We start from the raw sequence: 18,649 nt of genomic DNA on the forward strand, positions 1-18,649 counted from the left end.
TGCTTGCAAAGGGACAATATATATGGGCACTTATAAAACGTGCTTCAGTTCAGTTACTGGACTGTGCCATGACACCAGAGATGCCTCCTTATTAAGCACCCCGGCACCTCACGCACACACTGCAGCACAAAAAATACTTGTTACATTAAAATAATAAGCCAGCCAAACTTAAATATTTGAGTACTTACCCAACCCCAAATAGCTATTCTGTCTTTATCAACAAAGCTCATTTCAGAAAATTTTCTAAAAGCAAACAGAATAATTAGATGTTTAATGGATCACATTGTACAGACATGCCTATTTTTCCATCAAGTCTGCCTCTTTCTATTGTACAAACATTTCCTATGTCATCACAGTGACTGTATAGGAAAACTTCAGGCACATGTATCTCTAAGAAATTCAGAAAAACATCTGCATATGTGAAAAAAAAAGAATGCTCTGTAAAAGCCCTTGAACCACACTCACTGACATTTGTACTGTATTTGGATCGATTTCACCACTTGCCTTGCCTGGTTTTTCTTCATTAAAAAAGAAAAAACAAACACAAACAAACAGCAAAAAAACCCAACCACCACACAACAAAAACACCCCAACAACAACAAAACAAACATCCCCCTAACAAACAAACAAACACACACAGACACACAACCAATAAAAGAAGAGAAGCAACACTCAAATTGCCACAGTAAAGGACAGGACCCGTAAATCCAGTCAGCATTATTAAAAAAAAAAAAAAAAAAAAAAGACTACTCTAAAACGCTATTTGTTTTGACTCCTGAATATTTTAAAATCCAAAAAAAAAATCCCCTCCGTAAGATCACTTTGTTGTGATTCTGAGGCATTCATACTGACATCTGACATCACTTGGTTTAGGGAGATTCTACAACCATAAACCAACTGATGAACACAAACTATGACATAATGGTTGAGGAAATCATGCAAATAACTCAGCCACAACAGAAACTCTCATAAAAAGCTTGGAGTAAAACTTCCAGCTCCGAGTTCCTTAGTCATATGCTCTTCTACCAATGTGACACTATCATCTCTACAAAAACAGAGGTATGGTAAATTTGTATTACAGAATTAACTTTTCTCTTTTTAAGCATAAAATGATGACTTGCCCATAAATGACACATTTCAGCATACAAGATTAATGTAGAATTTAATTACGTTTTTCACAGTAATTTCAAGATGACTATTCATAACCTTCACCTTTTTTTCCCTAAGCACAACAAAGGAGCAGTTGCTGACTACTTCACTGTAGCTCACCTGGCTGCTTCTATCTGGTCTTCCACTTCGTATGTTCCCAGTCTTCGGTTTATTGCATGCATAATCTCATCCCCTTGGTAGCCGCTTCCTCTGCCATCGAAGCTGGCCACAATGATCTGCTCGGTGCTTGCAAGGTATGTAGCCCAGTTGATCCGGAAGATGTAATCTACTTTCTGACTACAGGGTCCTGCATAGCTGGGAGAAAAGTGCCACAGAATTCAGGCATTCACTCTTCATGTATTCTCAAGCATTTGAAATACAAGTATTGATGCCTATTTCCAGCCACTAAAGAAAAGTAAAGTTTATGTAAAACTGAGCAAACAAGAACAGCATCACTCACTGACTCCAAACTGCTGCTTTGCCTGGACACTAAAAGCAATATGCTTTGTAAAATGCCAGCTGTTAATCAAGAAAGCAGACTGGAATTTATTTGTTTTATTGCTTTCTGCTCTAATAAGAAACTTTGAATATTTTGGCTTGAAGTGGCTTATCAGAAATGCAAACCAAATTTTTTTTTGTGTTGGCATATCTAGTCATCTGAGTTTCAAATCGATGTTCTTTTAACTATCTCATCCCATTTACCCATGATTTATTTTAGAGCCTGAAATCAAAAAATAGCCTTCATTTAGGAAAATGAAAAAGGTATTTTTCTGCATTTTTAGTGCCTCGGTGTTCCCTGTAGTCCAAACAATTTCTTACGAAGGCTGAGGAACAGCAAGCAGAACTGTAATTATAACTTTTTATTTTAAAATATTTGGAAGCACTTGAGCACTATGAAATCACACTCAGTGAGTGCCTGAATGGTAAAATTCTGTTTGCAGTGCACTTCTCTAGTCACTGTTCAACAGAGCAAGAAATGGAAGAGTGGCTCTTACCACTCTATAACCCAGTTTTCAAAGCAAAGAAAAAATGACTAGGAATTCTCTATATCAAGCTTTGTTTCTATACGCTATGGATCCTGACACTTCCAAAGGAATTTCTAATATCAGGATCACCATGAAGCAGAGGTGATCCTGACAAAGGCCCAGGTAACTCAATAAAAATAGAATCAAAGCCAAAATAAGTCTTAAGAAGTACAGAACACTGACTGCTTATTAAAACATTCAACAGGCATACTAAAAAGTATGACAGTACTACCAAATTACATTATTTGAGGACGTATCTAACAATTAACAGTCAGTTAAGCATTACATCATTTTATACACAGGAATCTATCATTAATTGGGATACATCTCATTTTCTTAGTCCATCTTAAAACTACTTCAAGAAGTAATTAGAAAACATGACAGTTATGTGTTTCCTGATCTTATTAAGAGCATTTGAAGTAGATGAAAGTGATTATTAACACAACATTGCCATATAACTTGAAGACTCACACATCAAGGAGCAGAGGGTACTTCTTTGATGAATCGAAATGGGGAGGCAATATCATTTGATACCATAGGTCTAAAAGTGAAAAGAGTTCAACTTAGGTCAGTTTTCCAGTGAAATAATTGCAATTAATACAAGAGCACATTTGAGTCACCCCCTAAAAATAAAGAAGTAGTTTCACCTGAACTGTCCTAATATATACAGGTAAAAGTTCCCAGCTAATTTGATTTTTTTTTTCTAATCTTCTAGAGCTATGTTAGCAGAAAGTCTGGAACTGGAATGCCTATAGTAATTATAATAGTAATAATAATAAAAAAAATTGGGGACTCGCCATGCTTTCTTGCAACATTACATTATAAGCTTACATGTAAGACTTGATGAGTCTCTACAGTGCTAAATCTAACACTAGCTCAAAAGTGTTTCTCTACTCAAATTTCTCCCCCAACACTAAAAAGAAATTTTAAATGTTTTGAACCTGCCAGATAGGCTTTGCATGGCAGTTTGTAAAGAAGCCCAGAAACATATGCAAATATCTATTATTTCTCAAGCAACATTGAATACAGTTCCATCCACGTCACTCCTTCCACCCAAGCTGGCTGAGAGCTGAACATTTTAAATGCACACCATGTAAGTTCTGCAAACCAATTATCTTGACTGTTCACTCATGAACTTCAAAAGACCTGATGCTGCAAAGGAAGCATGAAGCAATGCTGATGGACTGCACTGCAGTAACAGCCAGAGTGCAAGTCTTACAGAAATTTGTCCAGGTATGAACATGCAAGACATTCAAACACTGAGAAAATTAACAATGTAAATTGAACACATGAAAATTCTAATTTTAATTTTTTTTGCATTATCTGTGCACTCTGTGGTCACACGAGCAGATTTCTTCTTTGATAACATACATAGAATTGTGACCCAACTTGGAACTTGAAGCAGGGCTACATAAATGGATTTATTTCTCGTATTTGTGACATTAAAAATAGATTCCCCTTACCCAAAAGCTTTTACCCTGAAGAGATGAAGGTGTAAGAACAAAGAGGAATAAAAAGATGAATATACAACTGATAGCATAAAGAACATCTTTAAACCTTCTCTTTTCTGGAAGATTTCATCTTTAGCCCTAGTAAAAATGTGACAGAAATAAGACAGAAAACACAAAGATAAAGAGAGTTATTATACAAATAAGGTAACAGTGGAAGGAGGGAGGCATCAAAAAGATCAGTTAACAATGACTGACAGAACTCAATACAGTTTGTAAAATAAAATTCAGTTAAGAATATTCATTCATTTTATGAAGAGGAAGTTTGTCATAAAGAGAAAAGCTAGTAGCAAAGGCTGGAGCAAGAACAGTTTAGATGAGTACCAGGCTGACCACAGCCAGTCTATCTGATGTTCCATGCCAAGAAGGCCTCTGTACCCAGATGTGCAAATTCAGAGCAGCACCACTAGCCAAGAGGTTTAGGTAGTCTTGGAGCGTGAACGTACTTTTAAGAATGTGACTATTCCATCAAAATACTCCCTTACACAAAGTCAAAGGTGAGCTTGTCAAAATGTAGCTTCAATGATTTCACAAGCTTTTCCATTCAGATTGTGTCCATATTTTGATAATTACTGAACAACCACTCCACTGTCCCAATCTACTAACACAAACAAAAGGGACTTGTATCTGTAAATTAAAACCTACTTGAATTTATAACTTAATTTAAATTCAACAATGCTTATGAGTTTTGTGCCCCACCCTCAATTTATCTTATTTATTTATTTAACATGGTGTTAGGGACTTCTGTTTTTTAGGTCGTTATCAAGGAAAAACAGAGTTAAGCCACTTCATCGTGAAAACATCAAGATACCACACTTTGGAAAAAGCGTATTTTAGATAAGAATATTTTGAGATTTCAGGAATAAACAGAATGTTTGTCGATGTAAAAAAAAAAAAAATCTTGTCTTGCTTCTAAGTGCTGAATAACTGCAACAAACCCAACTACACCCAACTTTTCTGTCACGTTTTTCAGCACAAGACCTTGAAGCACTTGGTAAAAAGGGGAGAGAAAGGTAAAACATGTTTTTGAACTTACCATATTTACCAATAGTAATGGAGCCAAATTTTTTTGAAGGCATCTGAATATCTTTCAATGAATTTTCCAGTTCAGTGTTATTTTCTAAGTATCTGAGGACTAAATAACAGAGTTAGAGTCAAAGATTACATACATTATTTTCAAATGCATTACTCTTTAATGATGAACAATTCAATCTGAGTTTCCACATTTTTAATCTAAATATAATTTCAGAAAAACTATACAATTATCCAGAAAATAAGTCAGACATTACTAATTGTTTTTTTTAGCACAACGTAAAATAATGTTAAATAAACTATGAATAAACGTATGCCAAGCTATATAGTTTGTTCTTCTGGTTAACTACTAATTACAAAAGCAATTATCTGAAATTAAACTTTCCCTTTATAACTGACATTTTCATTATTATACTCAGCAATGAGAACAAAATTTAAAGAAATTTGCAGTGCAATTTTCTGGCTCAACACAAATTAAATTTTAAGACAATCCTGTACCTTGATCATCACTGCTTCTGTGCAGAGTAGATACAGGCAGGCCAGGACCTGTTAACAGAGCATGAAACCTTCATTTTTGCACGCTGTCTCAAAATACAACCCTCAAAGTAATTGGAAGTGAGTGACTCGTAGAAGCTCAAAACTCCTTTCCGTCTAGTTTGCACAAGCTGGATTTTAAGTTGGTAGGGCCCAAACTTAAGTCACAGGATCCCGTAAAATATTCAGACTGCCTTGCAGGCAAACCACATGATTGAGAGGTACTGAAGAATTAAACTTCTACTCTTCAGCAAATTCTACATGCTGACTGTGGACCATGGTTTGGAAATCGGTAAGCCTTGTCACACAGACCACAGCAGCCTCTTCAACCAATCATTTTTATGACGTAACAGAACAAATCCCCCTCTGCTGTCTGTATGTCCTTCTAGCCCATAGATCAAGTAAGATCTTGGCATCTTAAAAAACAACATACATTTCAATTTAAGGGAAATCTTAGAGAAGATTTTATCTTTTCCATTCTCTGATTAATTTATGCCTTGTACTATCTAGCACAAGCACTTATAGGTCAGAGACAGACTACAGTCCCACTGCATAACTGATGTTAATTGGATTTTTTTTTTTTTTTATTTTTTTAACAGCACTACCTACCTTAATCTTATTTCCACACATAGAGCACTTCTCTTGACCCAACCGACTACTTGTCTTGCTCCCTGAGCCTCCAAATTACAATTCTTCTATAGACAGAGCTCCCCGTGCAGCTCTTGGGGAGATGCACAGCAGACAGGAATGTTTTGCACCTCTTTTGGGTCCACCAACAGAACCATCAAATTTCATCCTGTAATTTTTGTCAGGGAGCTTTTAAGCCTAGGAGGGAACATGTTTTTTCCTCTGCCAATGCATTTATCAAACTATATCACCACACATTGTTACGCAGTGCATATCAAGATCTTGATGAAACGAACTTCGCCACCCAACTAATCAGTGAGTCATGTTTATGTCAGTTAATTCCAGATATACTCACCACGACAATGTAGCTGATAATACTGTGAGTCTTTGCTGAAGGACACAGAATAATACTGGCATCTTTCTTGATTCAGATCACAGCTAACACATTTAGTAGATTTTGGACTGTTTTCCAAGAGCACTCTGCAACGTAGATGAGCTTCATTTCAGAGATGAAAGACTTTTAAGACTTTTTTTTTTTTTTTTTTTTTTTAATACTATGCTAAACAAATGTATGCTTTTTAATAAGATGACCAAATGATATATGATAAAATTCAGGAGTAAAGTCCCTATTGATTTAAAAAGTAGAGAAAGCAGACTTTAAACTTTTGAGTTCATTTAATACTGGAATTACAATCATAGCAAAAAAACCCACAGATGTTTTCTTTAGGGGTTTGCTGCTACAAGATTGGTTGTTTTTTGTCACAATTTCCCTTTATTACCTAAATTTACAGAAAATTATTTTAGCTTTTTTTACAGTTTATACTCCTACATAGATTTTAATTAAGTATCTTACATAGAATCCCACATTAGACTATAAACATCTAATATTTTTATTTTGCAATGCTTTTTTTTTAACATTTCTTCTTCATTATTTTACTCATATGGCAGAAAAAAAAAAAATCTTACTTATAAAGATTTCTTCCTCCTGGCATTCCACCATTTTCATTACTAATGTAGTATCTATAAAAGCAAAACATACTGGTTTTGGTAAAATGTTTACAGTACCTTACAATATTAAAAGGATTCTCTTACATGCTTAGATCGGATTTTGAATTAATTAAATGACACCACCTTCCTCTTCTTCCCTGCTTGCTTAAAGCAACTGTTACAAGTCCTCCTGATAGGAATCAATATCTTAATTACAGTACTTACAAAGAGTTATTGGTGACAGCTTCTATGCTGATTACTTCCCATTCTCCTTCAGTGATAGGTACTGGAGCCTGGAGGTGGAGGAAAAAAGGAAGGCAAAAAAGTAGAATGTGAAATTCCTCAACTACCAGGAGAAACGCAAGTCAGCAGGGACTGTCCTAAACCTCATTACTTACCTGTGAGCTATTTATGTAATGGATGTGTTTGTAACCAAACGTATTGCTGATGACTCTGTAGTAGGTAGCGTTGTCAGGTGCAAAGTGAGGGTCAGATGGCTGAAACTTGAACACAAGAGAGAAATGTCTATTAAAGCAAATAACAAAACTCCAAACCTAAAACGATAAGTATTGAAACTTCTGTTTAGACATATCAAAACCTAAATTTAAAACAATCCATCACTGAACATACTGTAAAGTTTTGCCTGCTGACTTAATAGCTAGAACCTGTAGCCACTACCCTACAAATAAACACACTTAAAATACTTTCTTGCTCTTTAAGCAGAAGAGCTTTTTGTGCATTCTCCCTGGAAATGACTGATATCACCCCCCGCCACCCTCCCTGAATTTGAAATCCTATAGGTCTTCCTAGTTTCCTACCATTTTAGGAAAAAATACGTGCATCTGCTTTTAAAGTCACTGCTTTTAAAGTCACTGCTTTGTTCTGTCCAATACCAACATGCAGCTGTAAACACTGCATTACACTCTAACCAGTGTAAACATTGCTAATACATGTTTTCCCATTTAAAACATGTATTTGTAAACAAATTCTTTCAACTCTTATCTTTTTAGCTTGACAGTGAAAAATGTCTGCCTTTATTCACAGAAAATAAGCTGCTTTCCAAGAGGAAATTTTGCTACTAAGTAGGTGATTATAGAATGCCAGAGAACCCAAACCAGGATGATATTTTCATGAAAGAACTATCCATTTATCAATTGAGAGTTATGGAAATGAATGGATTCCTTCTACTGACTTTTGATGCGCTCCACGTGGTACAGAGAAAAACAGAGTAATGAAACGGAGCAAAATGAAATAAAAGTTATTTCTGTGACACCTGCCGAAAACATCTAAATCTCCATTCAACAACTGACACAACACAATTACCTCTGAAATATTATACCCATTTTTGAAATGGAAAGTGAAACAGAAAGATGTACTGACTCACCTCTGGTCACTCAGTAAGCAATGACAGAACTTGAGTCTCCCTAACCCATGTGCTCCAGATATTCTTTCCTTCTTCCCTACCAATATTTTTGAAAAAAATAACCTGGCAAATACTTTCTTAGCTTCCCCTTATCGCAGTCTTGCTTTTTCAAAGTGTGACTTTCCTTGAACTCAACTGGCAAGTTCTAACTCAGCTCATGACCTGGAAGCCTTATGCAGTAACACAGGCTGTTCTGAGCATTCTTAGATTAAGTATAATTTCATCTCTGTTCTTGAAAAACAAAACCAACCCAACCCAACCCAAAACCACTATTGATATATACAAAAAGAGAAGTATATGCCTATATTTTACACACATACGTAATTTACATAAGTTTGTAAATGCACTTACATGAACTGTATATACATAGATGTGTGTATACATATATGTCATATATAAAAAATATCCCTTATCAGTCAAGTGCCATTTTATCATCCCTAAGTAGATAAGAATGAAAGGAATAAATATATCTTTCCTATCCCCTCTTCAATCCTCCCTACTTTCCACTCCCTTCTCAAATCCAAGAATTAAACAGTGAGATTCTCTTTTTCTTCCAACAGCTCCTAAGATGTGGGTTGTCTCTTTAAAAGAAACAAAAAACCAACAACCTAGTTTAATGGCACAGACTCACATTGTGCCCTCTCATTTTGCACAACTGTTTACAAAGTCTGCAGTTTGATCATCACATTGTCTAATCGTGAAGCCTTTGCTGCAGAGAAGCAAAATGTGTCAGCGTTAAGGCCTTCCTTTCCATATCAAATTTGACAGCAGGTGGGTTGATCTCTCATCTTCATACTGCGGATGATTTCATCCCTGCTGTTGCCTCCCTCTTTGCATTTCTTTAAACTTTCATTTTTTACTTCAGAAGTGAATTAGTGACTAAAGCATAACCAGTGTGTGGAAAATGCGGGAGTGGAAAGTGTACTCTGTGTTCTCATCAAAAACTCTGAAACTCATTTCTCCCTCCAAGTCTGAACTTTGCATCTCTGCTTCACTTCCCCCAGATCTTCTGTGTAGTTCATTAGGTGCCTACTCTCTACCATATACAAAAGGACTGAGAGGCAGCTTGGAAAGCATCATCCAGACAATAATGGTTGGTTTGGCAGAAGTCTATGAAAATGTTAATCTGGTCAGTTATATGCATCTTGTCCCTAGTTGTCTCCAATGGACATTTTGGGTGGGGGAAAAAGAAAAACATTTTTAAAACTCCAAGGAGAACCTGAAATACTAAAAATGACTTTTGTCCTCTATGGTTTTCTTCCCATACAATCCAAAGGTCACGGGACACATTTCTTAATAGATTTTATCCCCTAGATCATTCTGGAGCTGGTAGGAATAGCTGACAACTCCCCTAGAACAGAGGCAATTCTGAATACCATGCTTCCCCCCCTATTGCTACCAAAGCAGTAGGTCAAAATTAAAAAGGGGGCTGGAAGGAGCACTCTGGCTTTTGCAAGGTGAACACAATGCACGGGTCACAGCAGACGCAGTTGCAGCCCCAGCCCATGCTGCACTGTCAGCCTGCCTGAGTCCAGAAAGCCACACCCACAACAGCTCAAAACCACCAGCAGGGTGGCACAGCAGCTCCACTGGAGACCACTTGTTCCTCTACATGTGTAATGTGAAAAATGAATGGGTCAGACCTGCACAAAAGAGGCAGTGTGACTGGCAAGAGGCTCATGTGAAATTGTCTTAATTATCAGTGTTACTTAGCATGTGGCAGTTTTAGAAATTGAACACTCACTCTGCCAATCCAGCCAGTTGTACTTTCTTCGGTATGTTGTTTTTCCTAAGAAAGAAAAAACAAACAATCCCACAACAATTATGTTTATTTTACATCAGGCTATGTTTTTACAAAGATAAACATGCAGAGATACTCTACTGCTTCCTAGTCTCATTTATGAAGCATTGCAGCTCTCCCGCCTCATTTTTCTTACCTGTGGACACAACCAATTTTGAGTAGCGTTTTCAAAGTCACAGATTGTGAGGACTGAAAAATTCTGAATTCTTCTCAGCCACTGCAGACAGATCCTTTCATCTGTCACCCATGTTACAACACTCAAATAATGATCCCTGAAAAAAGCAATAACATTAGATATTTAAAATCCTCTCTGTAATATTATACTATACAACAGCATTCAGCAATTAACTGAACGAGACTCATCTGGCTATTTCAATTTCAATTTACTCTTCAACAACAAACAGTGATGCAAACCTAATTGTGCCATATTTTTGCAATTGTTTTTGCTGCTAGTAGATGCCTTGGTTATATTCATTCATACAGTAAAGAATTAGATAGTTTGTACATACTGACTTCCAGAAAGACCGCAATAAAATTCTAAAAGCCAAATCACTATCCTCTAATACATAAAATGATAGCTACTCCAGACTGCTCGTAAATCTTGTATTAAGTGCATCTACAGAAAATTCTTCTGAATATTAAGTTGTATGGGCCTTATCTTTTGGAATTTTATCTTCAGCTGCATGGAACTGGTTGCTTGTATGCACTTTCTGAGTGATACATGTTTGTTCAATTTAGTATCTATTTCCATTAGTTATAATAAAAGGAGCGATCATACCAAGAACAGATATTTTAGTATTTGCATTTTTTTGCTTTCATCTTCAGAATACCAACTAGTGGACATGAAGAATTGGAGTATCTGAAAAAATATCATTTTCATGAATATTCCTGGATATTAATTTTAAAAAGGCACCACACAAAATTTAGTGGTTTTGTTTACCATTACAATCTGTTGAGATGTACTTATCTTCTTACTTTAGATCTCTCCTATCTCCTAGAAGCCTTACGAACTAAAATATAACAACCCTCCCCTCCAAGGCAAGTATGCATTTTAAATGGAATTTGCACATTTGACTTAGTTCCAAGTTCATGTTCCCTTTTCCCCGAATTTAGTTAACAAAAAAAGTGTGGGAAGTTTTGTGATGAGAATGAATACTTTGTGATCACTGGGGGGTGGGGAGACAGAAAAAAAGAAAAAGAAAACACTACAATGAGTGTGGATGGATTAAAAATATATGCCAACTGATTACTGACCACTTTCAGGTTTATTTCTAAACTGCAGTTTAAAATCCATATTTAAAAAAGGACCATTTCCACATTCATACTTGAATGGGAAGCTGGTAGGTCATTAATGGCTACTGTCACTGGCTTCAAGCAGTATCTTTTAGACCAATAATATTACAAAAGCACTCTGCAGGAGCTTGTTTGGAAAAAAAGAAATGAAACTGCCATTCTTCATGTACCTGTAATAGTAGTTTCCCTTGTTTTCTAAAAGGGGAATTAGTCCCAAAATTTTTGTTCCTTCAAAGTGAGAGAAGTTAACAATTCTGGAGACTATAAATCACCATGAAACAAGACAGACAGTAAAAGAAAAAAACAAAATATTATTTATTATGCTATTTTTATAACATAATAAATATTTTATTATTATAGAGATTAGGAATACACATCAGTTTTCAACAACTCATGAAATGTTAACTAAGCTGCAATTAACTCAGGTATAGAGTACAGTAGTTTTGCATTGCCCTTCTGCATTTGCTGCTGAGAAATTATATTCCTGCAATCACCATTCAGAGCTCTTTACTCAGCAGAGAACTTAATTTTAGGACAGATCATTTCAGACAAGCAGCATCCATTGCCTTCATCCTCCTGTTAGCCAGCTGGAGCCCCCTGGACCCACGATGCTAGAAGTGGTATTCAAACACTGTATGGATCTCATGTTGCTCACTTGTGCAAAAAGTGTCAGGTTCCACCTACCATCTTAGGTGGTAAAGCACTGCCATGCCAGATTTTGGCAGCTTTCATTGACAAATAATATAACTTTCCCTCTGAAACAGAAGTGTGCTGTGTCCTCTTCAAATGTGGGGGTACAACTGCTGCACATACAACAATACGCAACAGGCAACAATTTGCAGGGGCACTGCTCCTCAAAACTGCCATCCAGGTGAGTGGGGTGAGGTTAGTTGAGGACTTACTTCTAATCAGAAGGAAGTAAAAATATAACTTCCACCACAAAAAAGATAACCCTTCCTGTCATGTAGCAGTATGAACATACATACTGTGGAAATATTCATTACTTTATGCCTCCAGGAGCAAAACTGCCTGACAGTAACATTGCACATCACTTGCATTTTTCCTGCTCTTGCAAAATTCCCCAAGACTTGTTCTGGTCACCTCAATGTCTGCAAGATGCACATGCTGAGGCTTAACCACTATTTGGATTGGCCACTGGGAGAAGAGTAAGTTTTGATCCTTGTACTCATAATTTAAGACTTGATTTATCTTTGTATTAATCCTGATTTACAGAGGGTTACATTCATTTAAAAATGGATTAAGTCCATATAACTCAAGCCTGCGTTAGCCAGAGGGACACAAGGCTGGAAGTAAGACCACGGTTATTCTCCCCAGGTCACACAGCAGCGTTATTCAGCTTTCATTAAGTGTTAACAAAGCATGAAACATAACACTTAAGACAGCAGAGATCTTGACTAAAACATAAAAGGCTCATTATGTCAAGTCACCAAAATTCTGGAGAAAATCAGCACACAACAGCTATGTAACATCTGGCTACTGCAGTGTTACTGTAGAGAAGGAAAATACAACAACATATTCATAAAAACTTGCATATCTCTCTTAACACAGATGTTAGTTACACCATGATGAGGACAGACACAGTAACACTGGTATTTCAGTTATTGTTTTTAGGCCACCACGTAATAAATTCTAGGTTCAAACATGAGCTAACAGACCTCTTTTGGTTGTGGTGGGTTTTTTTGTTTTTGTTTTTTCCCCTGAAGTTTATCAGTATAACCTGTGCTTCCGCATCCATCATGCTTTAAAGTGCAAACCTCTAAAAATTTCCACAACACTGTTAAAGAGAAAAAACATAATCCAAAATCCTCAAAATCTGGGATACCAAATCATGTGTGCATGCATCTTAACTCAATTTAGCTGCTCTTCACAAAATACATTTATATCATGTTGTACATTTCCATTGACATTTTGAGAAATACAATTTTCCATTCACTGTGAGAGGTGCTGATTTTCACCATGGTTCCAAAGAAAACAAACATTTTAAGTATAAATCTGAAGGCAACCGGGATACCTTGCCTTAGCAAGGAGTTTGCTTGAAGTGAAATCACATCTTCATTTACCATTAAGGTTTTGTTTTGTGTGTGTGTGGGTTTTTTCTTTCCCCAGTGAACTAGAATACATATTATAATTTGATTATACCAAAACTTGCTCATATTAAAGTTGTACTGTGAAATGACTTCACCGTAGTTAGACTCCACTGAATGTGATGAGCCAAGAACTTGTCACATTCTGAATATAACATACATGGAATATGCCATCTATATATAATCACTAGGAGGATAATCTCTGTGCAGATTTTCTCTGATAAATCTTGTTGCTACCAGAGCCACCTAACTGGGAAAAACTGCTATATTCACTGACTATAGTGTGGTCACACATAAAAGCTCCTCCTCTCCCACCAAAAGAAACAAGCAAATATTTAACCAAAATTTCTTACCTTGATTTTATTTCTGCAGGTGGAGAAATTTCGGCAGAGTGGAAACTAGGAAGCGATCTGGTATCCACAACAAAGAATTGCACAGTTGGATTTGTAGCTCCAGCCTAAAAATAACATTTTTTTAATTGTACTTTTGAGGAGAGAATATTCTTGGTGAAATAAATGTTTGAAACTATAGACATAGAAATTACTACAGACAGGAAGAACCAGTCAACTTCAGACATATGAAAAGTTCCTAAAAGCAGTTCTTAAGACTGATACCTAACTTACCCTTTGTATTTTTTTAATATGAAAGTTTTAGTTACGCTTTTCTAGATAAGAAAGACTACTGCATTTGGAAATGTTCTTAAGTACATAGCAGTATTTGGCCACATGCTACATACAGTATGTAACTGAATTAAATTAATTCCTAACAGACAGAAAATTACTTCTTCATGGAAACTGATACCTTACATTAAGTGACCATATAATAGCTGTCTATACCACAATCAAATCTGTGACTGCAGCATGTACCTCACTATTTTTAATGTAGTGCTACTGACAGCAATACAAGTGGGGGGAGGGGGAGCTTGTTCTCCAGAAGTTAACTAGCCAAGTCCATATCATAACGGTTCGGTAGCTGACCCATATCCAGAAGTCAGCGATATTCCAAACAAAAGGGGTTTGTCATAAAAGGCACAATTTAAATTGGCAGTTCATTCCACACCTACATCTTTGCACAGGTGGCACACCCAGGGCAGAGCACCTGCAACTGCCTGAGAGCCCACTGGTCACCATCAGTATCCGTGACCCCTCCAGGGGAGGCTCCAAGGGGACAGACAAAGGCCACATGCTCCTGAAGCCTTGGGAAGGGTAGGGAGTCACCGACCCTGGCTGCTGCAGAGGAAGCTGCACTTGGTGCAGAGGACGAGAGGGCAGTTTTTACATCAAACATCTCTCTCAGTTGAGCAATCAGCTGGCTGTATCAGCTGTTACACCCCAGTTAATCAAAAGAGCAAAAGTATCTTTCTGAGCTAGCCAGATCACCATGGGGTGGATATATGGGTGCCTCAGCCCAACAGAGTATAAAAAACAAATGATGAACAAAAAGAATCAAAGGAAGTGATGGGCTTGAGGTGGTTTCAACCCATGTACTCTTCCCCAGCAATGGGGATGTCCAGCATTTTGGCGGTGAGCATAGGATGGAGACGAGCAATGAGAACAAGGTCTGTATTGTGATTCAGCAGTATAGTGCAATTATTGTACTCCAAATCTAATTTGTACTTGTATTTTGTTTTAAGTGCGTTGATGTATTGCTCTGCTACATCAAAATCCCATGTAATGTCAGGTAACTTCACACAGGTAAATCTTGCATTAAACATTAAACCCTCAATGTGTGCAGTATTTGAAAGAACCTGTGTTAGTGTATTGGGCTCTGACTCTCACACAATTTAGTCCAGTGCCAACTGTGCAATGAGCAATAGGCACAAAGCCATGCGGAGAAGAAGGGAGAGGAGAAGGAGCCGCATGCACTAAAATCTTCACTTTCACAGTTAAAACTGAAAGGCCATTAACTGCAGGCAAAGAAACTCCATCAGCAAATTCCTCCCCTTCATCCCAATGAAGGAAGCATCCAACAACTAAAGATGCAGCATCAGTTGAAGAAGATTCCATTATCAATACCATGCACAACCCTAACATAATGTACATCTGTCAAATGCTTTGTACCAACTTTAGTCTCCCAAGAGCTTTTTTATCTCAAGACCTACTCACTCCCTCAAAATTTTCTGGTGAAAACAAACCCTTAAATCATACCCCCCCCCCCCCCTTTTTGCTTTCCCCTGGAGATAATAAAATACTTTAACATTGCCAGATGCTGTTGACTTCAGAAAGAGTAATCACAGCAAGCTGTTGAGGAGAGACAGACAATATTTTCATTATCAGAAACTGATTAAATGAGACTACTCTCTTAATGAAACTGCAGAACAACCATGTTTAATAAATAACACAGACCTTGGGATATGGGATTCTAATGGTCTTTGGGTACTGCAAGGTGTCCTCAGAATAAAAGGAATACTCTATAACAGAAACTTCTGTATCATTAAATGCTGCATATGCCACAAAATTGCCATTTGGAGACCACCACAGAGCATAATGGGCGCCAAACATTTCCTCTGAAAGAGATGCAAATGCATTTAAGTTATAATTGGCTCTTTTATCTTAGGTACTCTTATCATTTGTTTTTAAGGGGATTTTTTTTTCAAATTGAAGTTCAGATACCAAAGTGCAGACTGTTTATCAGGTTCTGAAATAAGACATTAGATCAATGCTCATAAACTATCGTACGAAGTTAATTCACACACTATAATTTCCAGTGATGCATTGCAAGTTAGGAAAACTCATTTCCATTCTTAGATCCTCATGCTTGCCAGGTATTAAGCTTGGATAAAGATGCATGCTTCTGTTAAAATTGAGACTTACAATTATTTTAAACTTTTGAATGACAGGAAATGAGACAACGGTAATAATAAAATAATTACAATAAAACAAAATTTTTACATCATCATGCAAAATAAAATATGCTTGATATAGTTACCTTCATAAACCCAATCTGGTATTCCATTGAAAATTTTATTTTCTTCTCCATTTTTAGTGATTTGCACAGCTTCTGCTGTTGGTGAAGCTTTTATATAAACATTATTATTCCAAACATATGCCTGGAAAACATCATTGTGGTTACAATTACTGTTACAGTGAAAGCTACTTCTTTCCTTCACCACACCTAGTGGGAAACTTACATCAGATGACAAAAACTGTCTTTGAACGTTGCATTTCACCAAACATCACTGAAACTTCACAAACCTCAACTGCTAACACAGATCAGGTATAGCAACCTAACTTCAGGCCTAGATGCAAAAAATGATCAAGTATGATAAACGACACAATTACCATATCAAGCTTTGGAAACCCAGGGAGGTTGTGGAGTCTCCTTCTCTGGAGACATTCAAAACCTGCCTGGACATGTTCCTGTGCGACCTCACCTAGGCGTTCCTGCTCCGGCAGGGGGACTGGACTAGATGATCTTTTGAGGTCCCTTCCAACCCCTAACATTCTGTGATACTGTGAAACCTTGCTAGGCATTTTCTGCTGAGATACAAGCTTATTTTCCTTCATTAGGGGCTGTTTTTCATGAATTTGTCCTTCAAAGAAAACTCTTAGTACTTGGGTAAAACATTGCTGGGGGGTCTCAGCATTGCTAATAGATCTGCATTTCTTCAGCAGAGCTCAGAACTCCTTTAACTTTTGGCATCTGCCTGCTTCTCTAATCACCCTCGTTCTTCCTCTCCTACAACTGAACAACGTAGTTTTATGCCAGAGCTTTGCTCTGCAATGCAGAAAGGTCTTGCTTCTGCGTTTGGGATTTATAATCCCTATGGTACAAGCAATAAGAATAAATAAACATCACATTTTCCTGTGCAAGATCTTCCGTCAGATCCAACACTCACCATGGGGAATGCATGAGCCTTGCAAACACAGTGGCTGTCACATTTGCCATGGACTAGGTGGGGAGACGAGGAAGAAAAGGACAGTGGGAATGAGTGCAAGAGATATTTTTGTTCCTCCTTTCCTTGTTACATGCATTCATCAACATTCATTGTTTATGGTGTAATTAGGAGATAAAAATCACAGTGATGAGTAAGTAGACAATTGTAATGCTGTTGCCTTTGAAAGGGATGAACTACCGTCTGTGACTAGTAAAAACACAAAATTCCTGTGCATTTGTGCATTATATGACTACTAGGGTCACTATTACTGTCAGGAATGCCTTTTCATTAAAGAACAAAACAAAACATGCAGAGAGATTTTGGAGTCTTTCCAGCAACAGTATTCAATTTGGAAACTAGATCTACTACTTCACCTAGCAGCAGGAAAGTCCCAAAACCTCAGGGGTACATACAATGTCAGTTTCCATGACATGTGTATGAAAAAGACTGTTTATATAAATTTCACTTTTCTTTACTAACCAGTTTGTGACCAACAGGTGACCAGGATATATATTGTGTATCATTAGGTAGTAGGCTTCCATCCAGGATAGAACTAGAAAAACAAAACCAAAATGCAGCTAAGAGAAATCAGTGAAACTTCATTTCATTGCAAAATAATGTTAAAACTACATCTCATATGCAAAAATTACTGACCTGCTATTAAAGTCATAGATGTGATATGAAGCTGTGTAGGAGTGCCTCCACAACTGCAAAAGAATTATTTTAATATTCAAAAAAAAGTCACCAGGATTCATGTCTCTTTAGAGTTCAAATTACCTCTTAAATGGTTTTGTGTGACAGACATAACACAACAATCATACAAAGGTAACAAATTTCTGCAAGGTTTAAGAAAAGACTAATGAAATTGCCAATCCTCTGGGCTCATCACTTAAATACTATGACAGAGGCCACTGACTGATTGAGGCCAGAACTGCTGCAGATTTTCAGAAATCCTTGTAGCTACATGGCAGATTATTGTAGTTATGCAGTTAATCTTCCTCCTTCTGTCTTACTGGCACACTTGCTATTTTCTGTCTCATCTTCCATACTGCATTATTTAACTTGACATCGTACTGTTTAGTAGCCCTCATAAGTCCCAGCAGTATTTCTGTAGCAGGTCCTCTAGATCCAGGGTGACCTATTGCCATTCATATTGTCACAAACTCTTTCCCTCAGAAACTCGCTCCTTAAACTACATATCGCTCTGCGGGCATTTACAGAGAGAAAGATGATGATGCTAATGAAGACATGTTCAAATGTCTTCACTACACGGGCCTGAAGAGGTTTG

The 18,649-nt window shown here is 37.0% G+C and overlaps 1 protein-coding gene across 1 annotated transcript in view; it reads right to left on the reverse strand.

Moving 5' to 3' along the window:
- The window catches only part of LOC102089035 (dipeptidyl peptidase 4), a 41,778-nt gene that overhangs the window by 12,466 nt on the left and 10,663 nt on the right, over positions 1-18,649 (reverse strand). Inside the window, exons 6-21 of the mRNA XM_065069654.1 lie at positions 18,016-18,068; positions 17,842-17,914; positions 16,413-16,533; positions 15,830-15,990; positions 13,838-13,941; positions 10,223-10,358; positions 10,030-10,074; positions 7,261-7,365; positions 7,088-7,155; positions 6,842-6,895; positions 6,231-6,355; positions 5,213-5,260; positions 4,719-4,817; positions 2,646-2,715; positions 1,270-1,464; positions 189-243 (exon numbers count right to left, since the gene is read on the reverse strand). Of these exons, the coding sequence (XP_064925726.1) occupies positions 189-243; positions 1,270-1,464; positions 2,646-2,715; positions 4,719-4,817; positions 5,213-5,260; positions 6,231-6,355; positions 6,842-6,895; positions 7,088-7,155; positions 7,261-7,365; positions 10,030-10,074; positions 10,223-10,358; positions 13,838-13,941; positions 15,830-15,990; positions 16,413-16,533; positions 17,842-17,914; positions 18,016-18,068 (1,512 nt within the window). The remainder of the gene's footprint in view (positions 1-188; positions 244-1,269; positions 1,465-2,645; positions 2,716-4,718; positions 4,818-5,212; positions 5,261-6,230; positions 6,356-6,841; positions 6,896-7,087; positions 7,156-7,260; positions 7,366-10,029; positions 10,075-10,222; positions 10,359-13,837; positions 13,942-15,829; positions 15,991-16,412; positions 16,534-17,841; positions 17,915-18,015; positions 18,069-18,649) is intronic.

The sequence above is a fragment of the Columba livia genome, chromosome 7, assembly GCF_036013475.1.
Source record: "Columba livia isolate bColLiv1 breed racing homer chromosome 7, bColLiv1.pat.W.v2, whole genome shotgun sequence".
Taxonomy (NCBI): Eukaryota; Metazoa; Chordata; class Aves; order Columbiformes; family Columbidae; genus Columba; species Columba livia.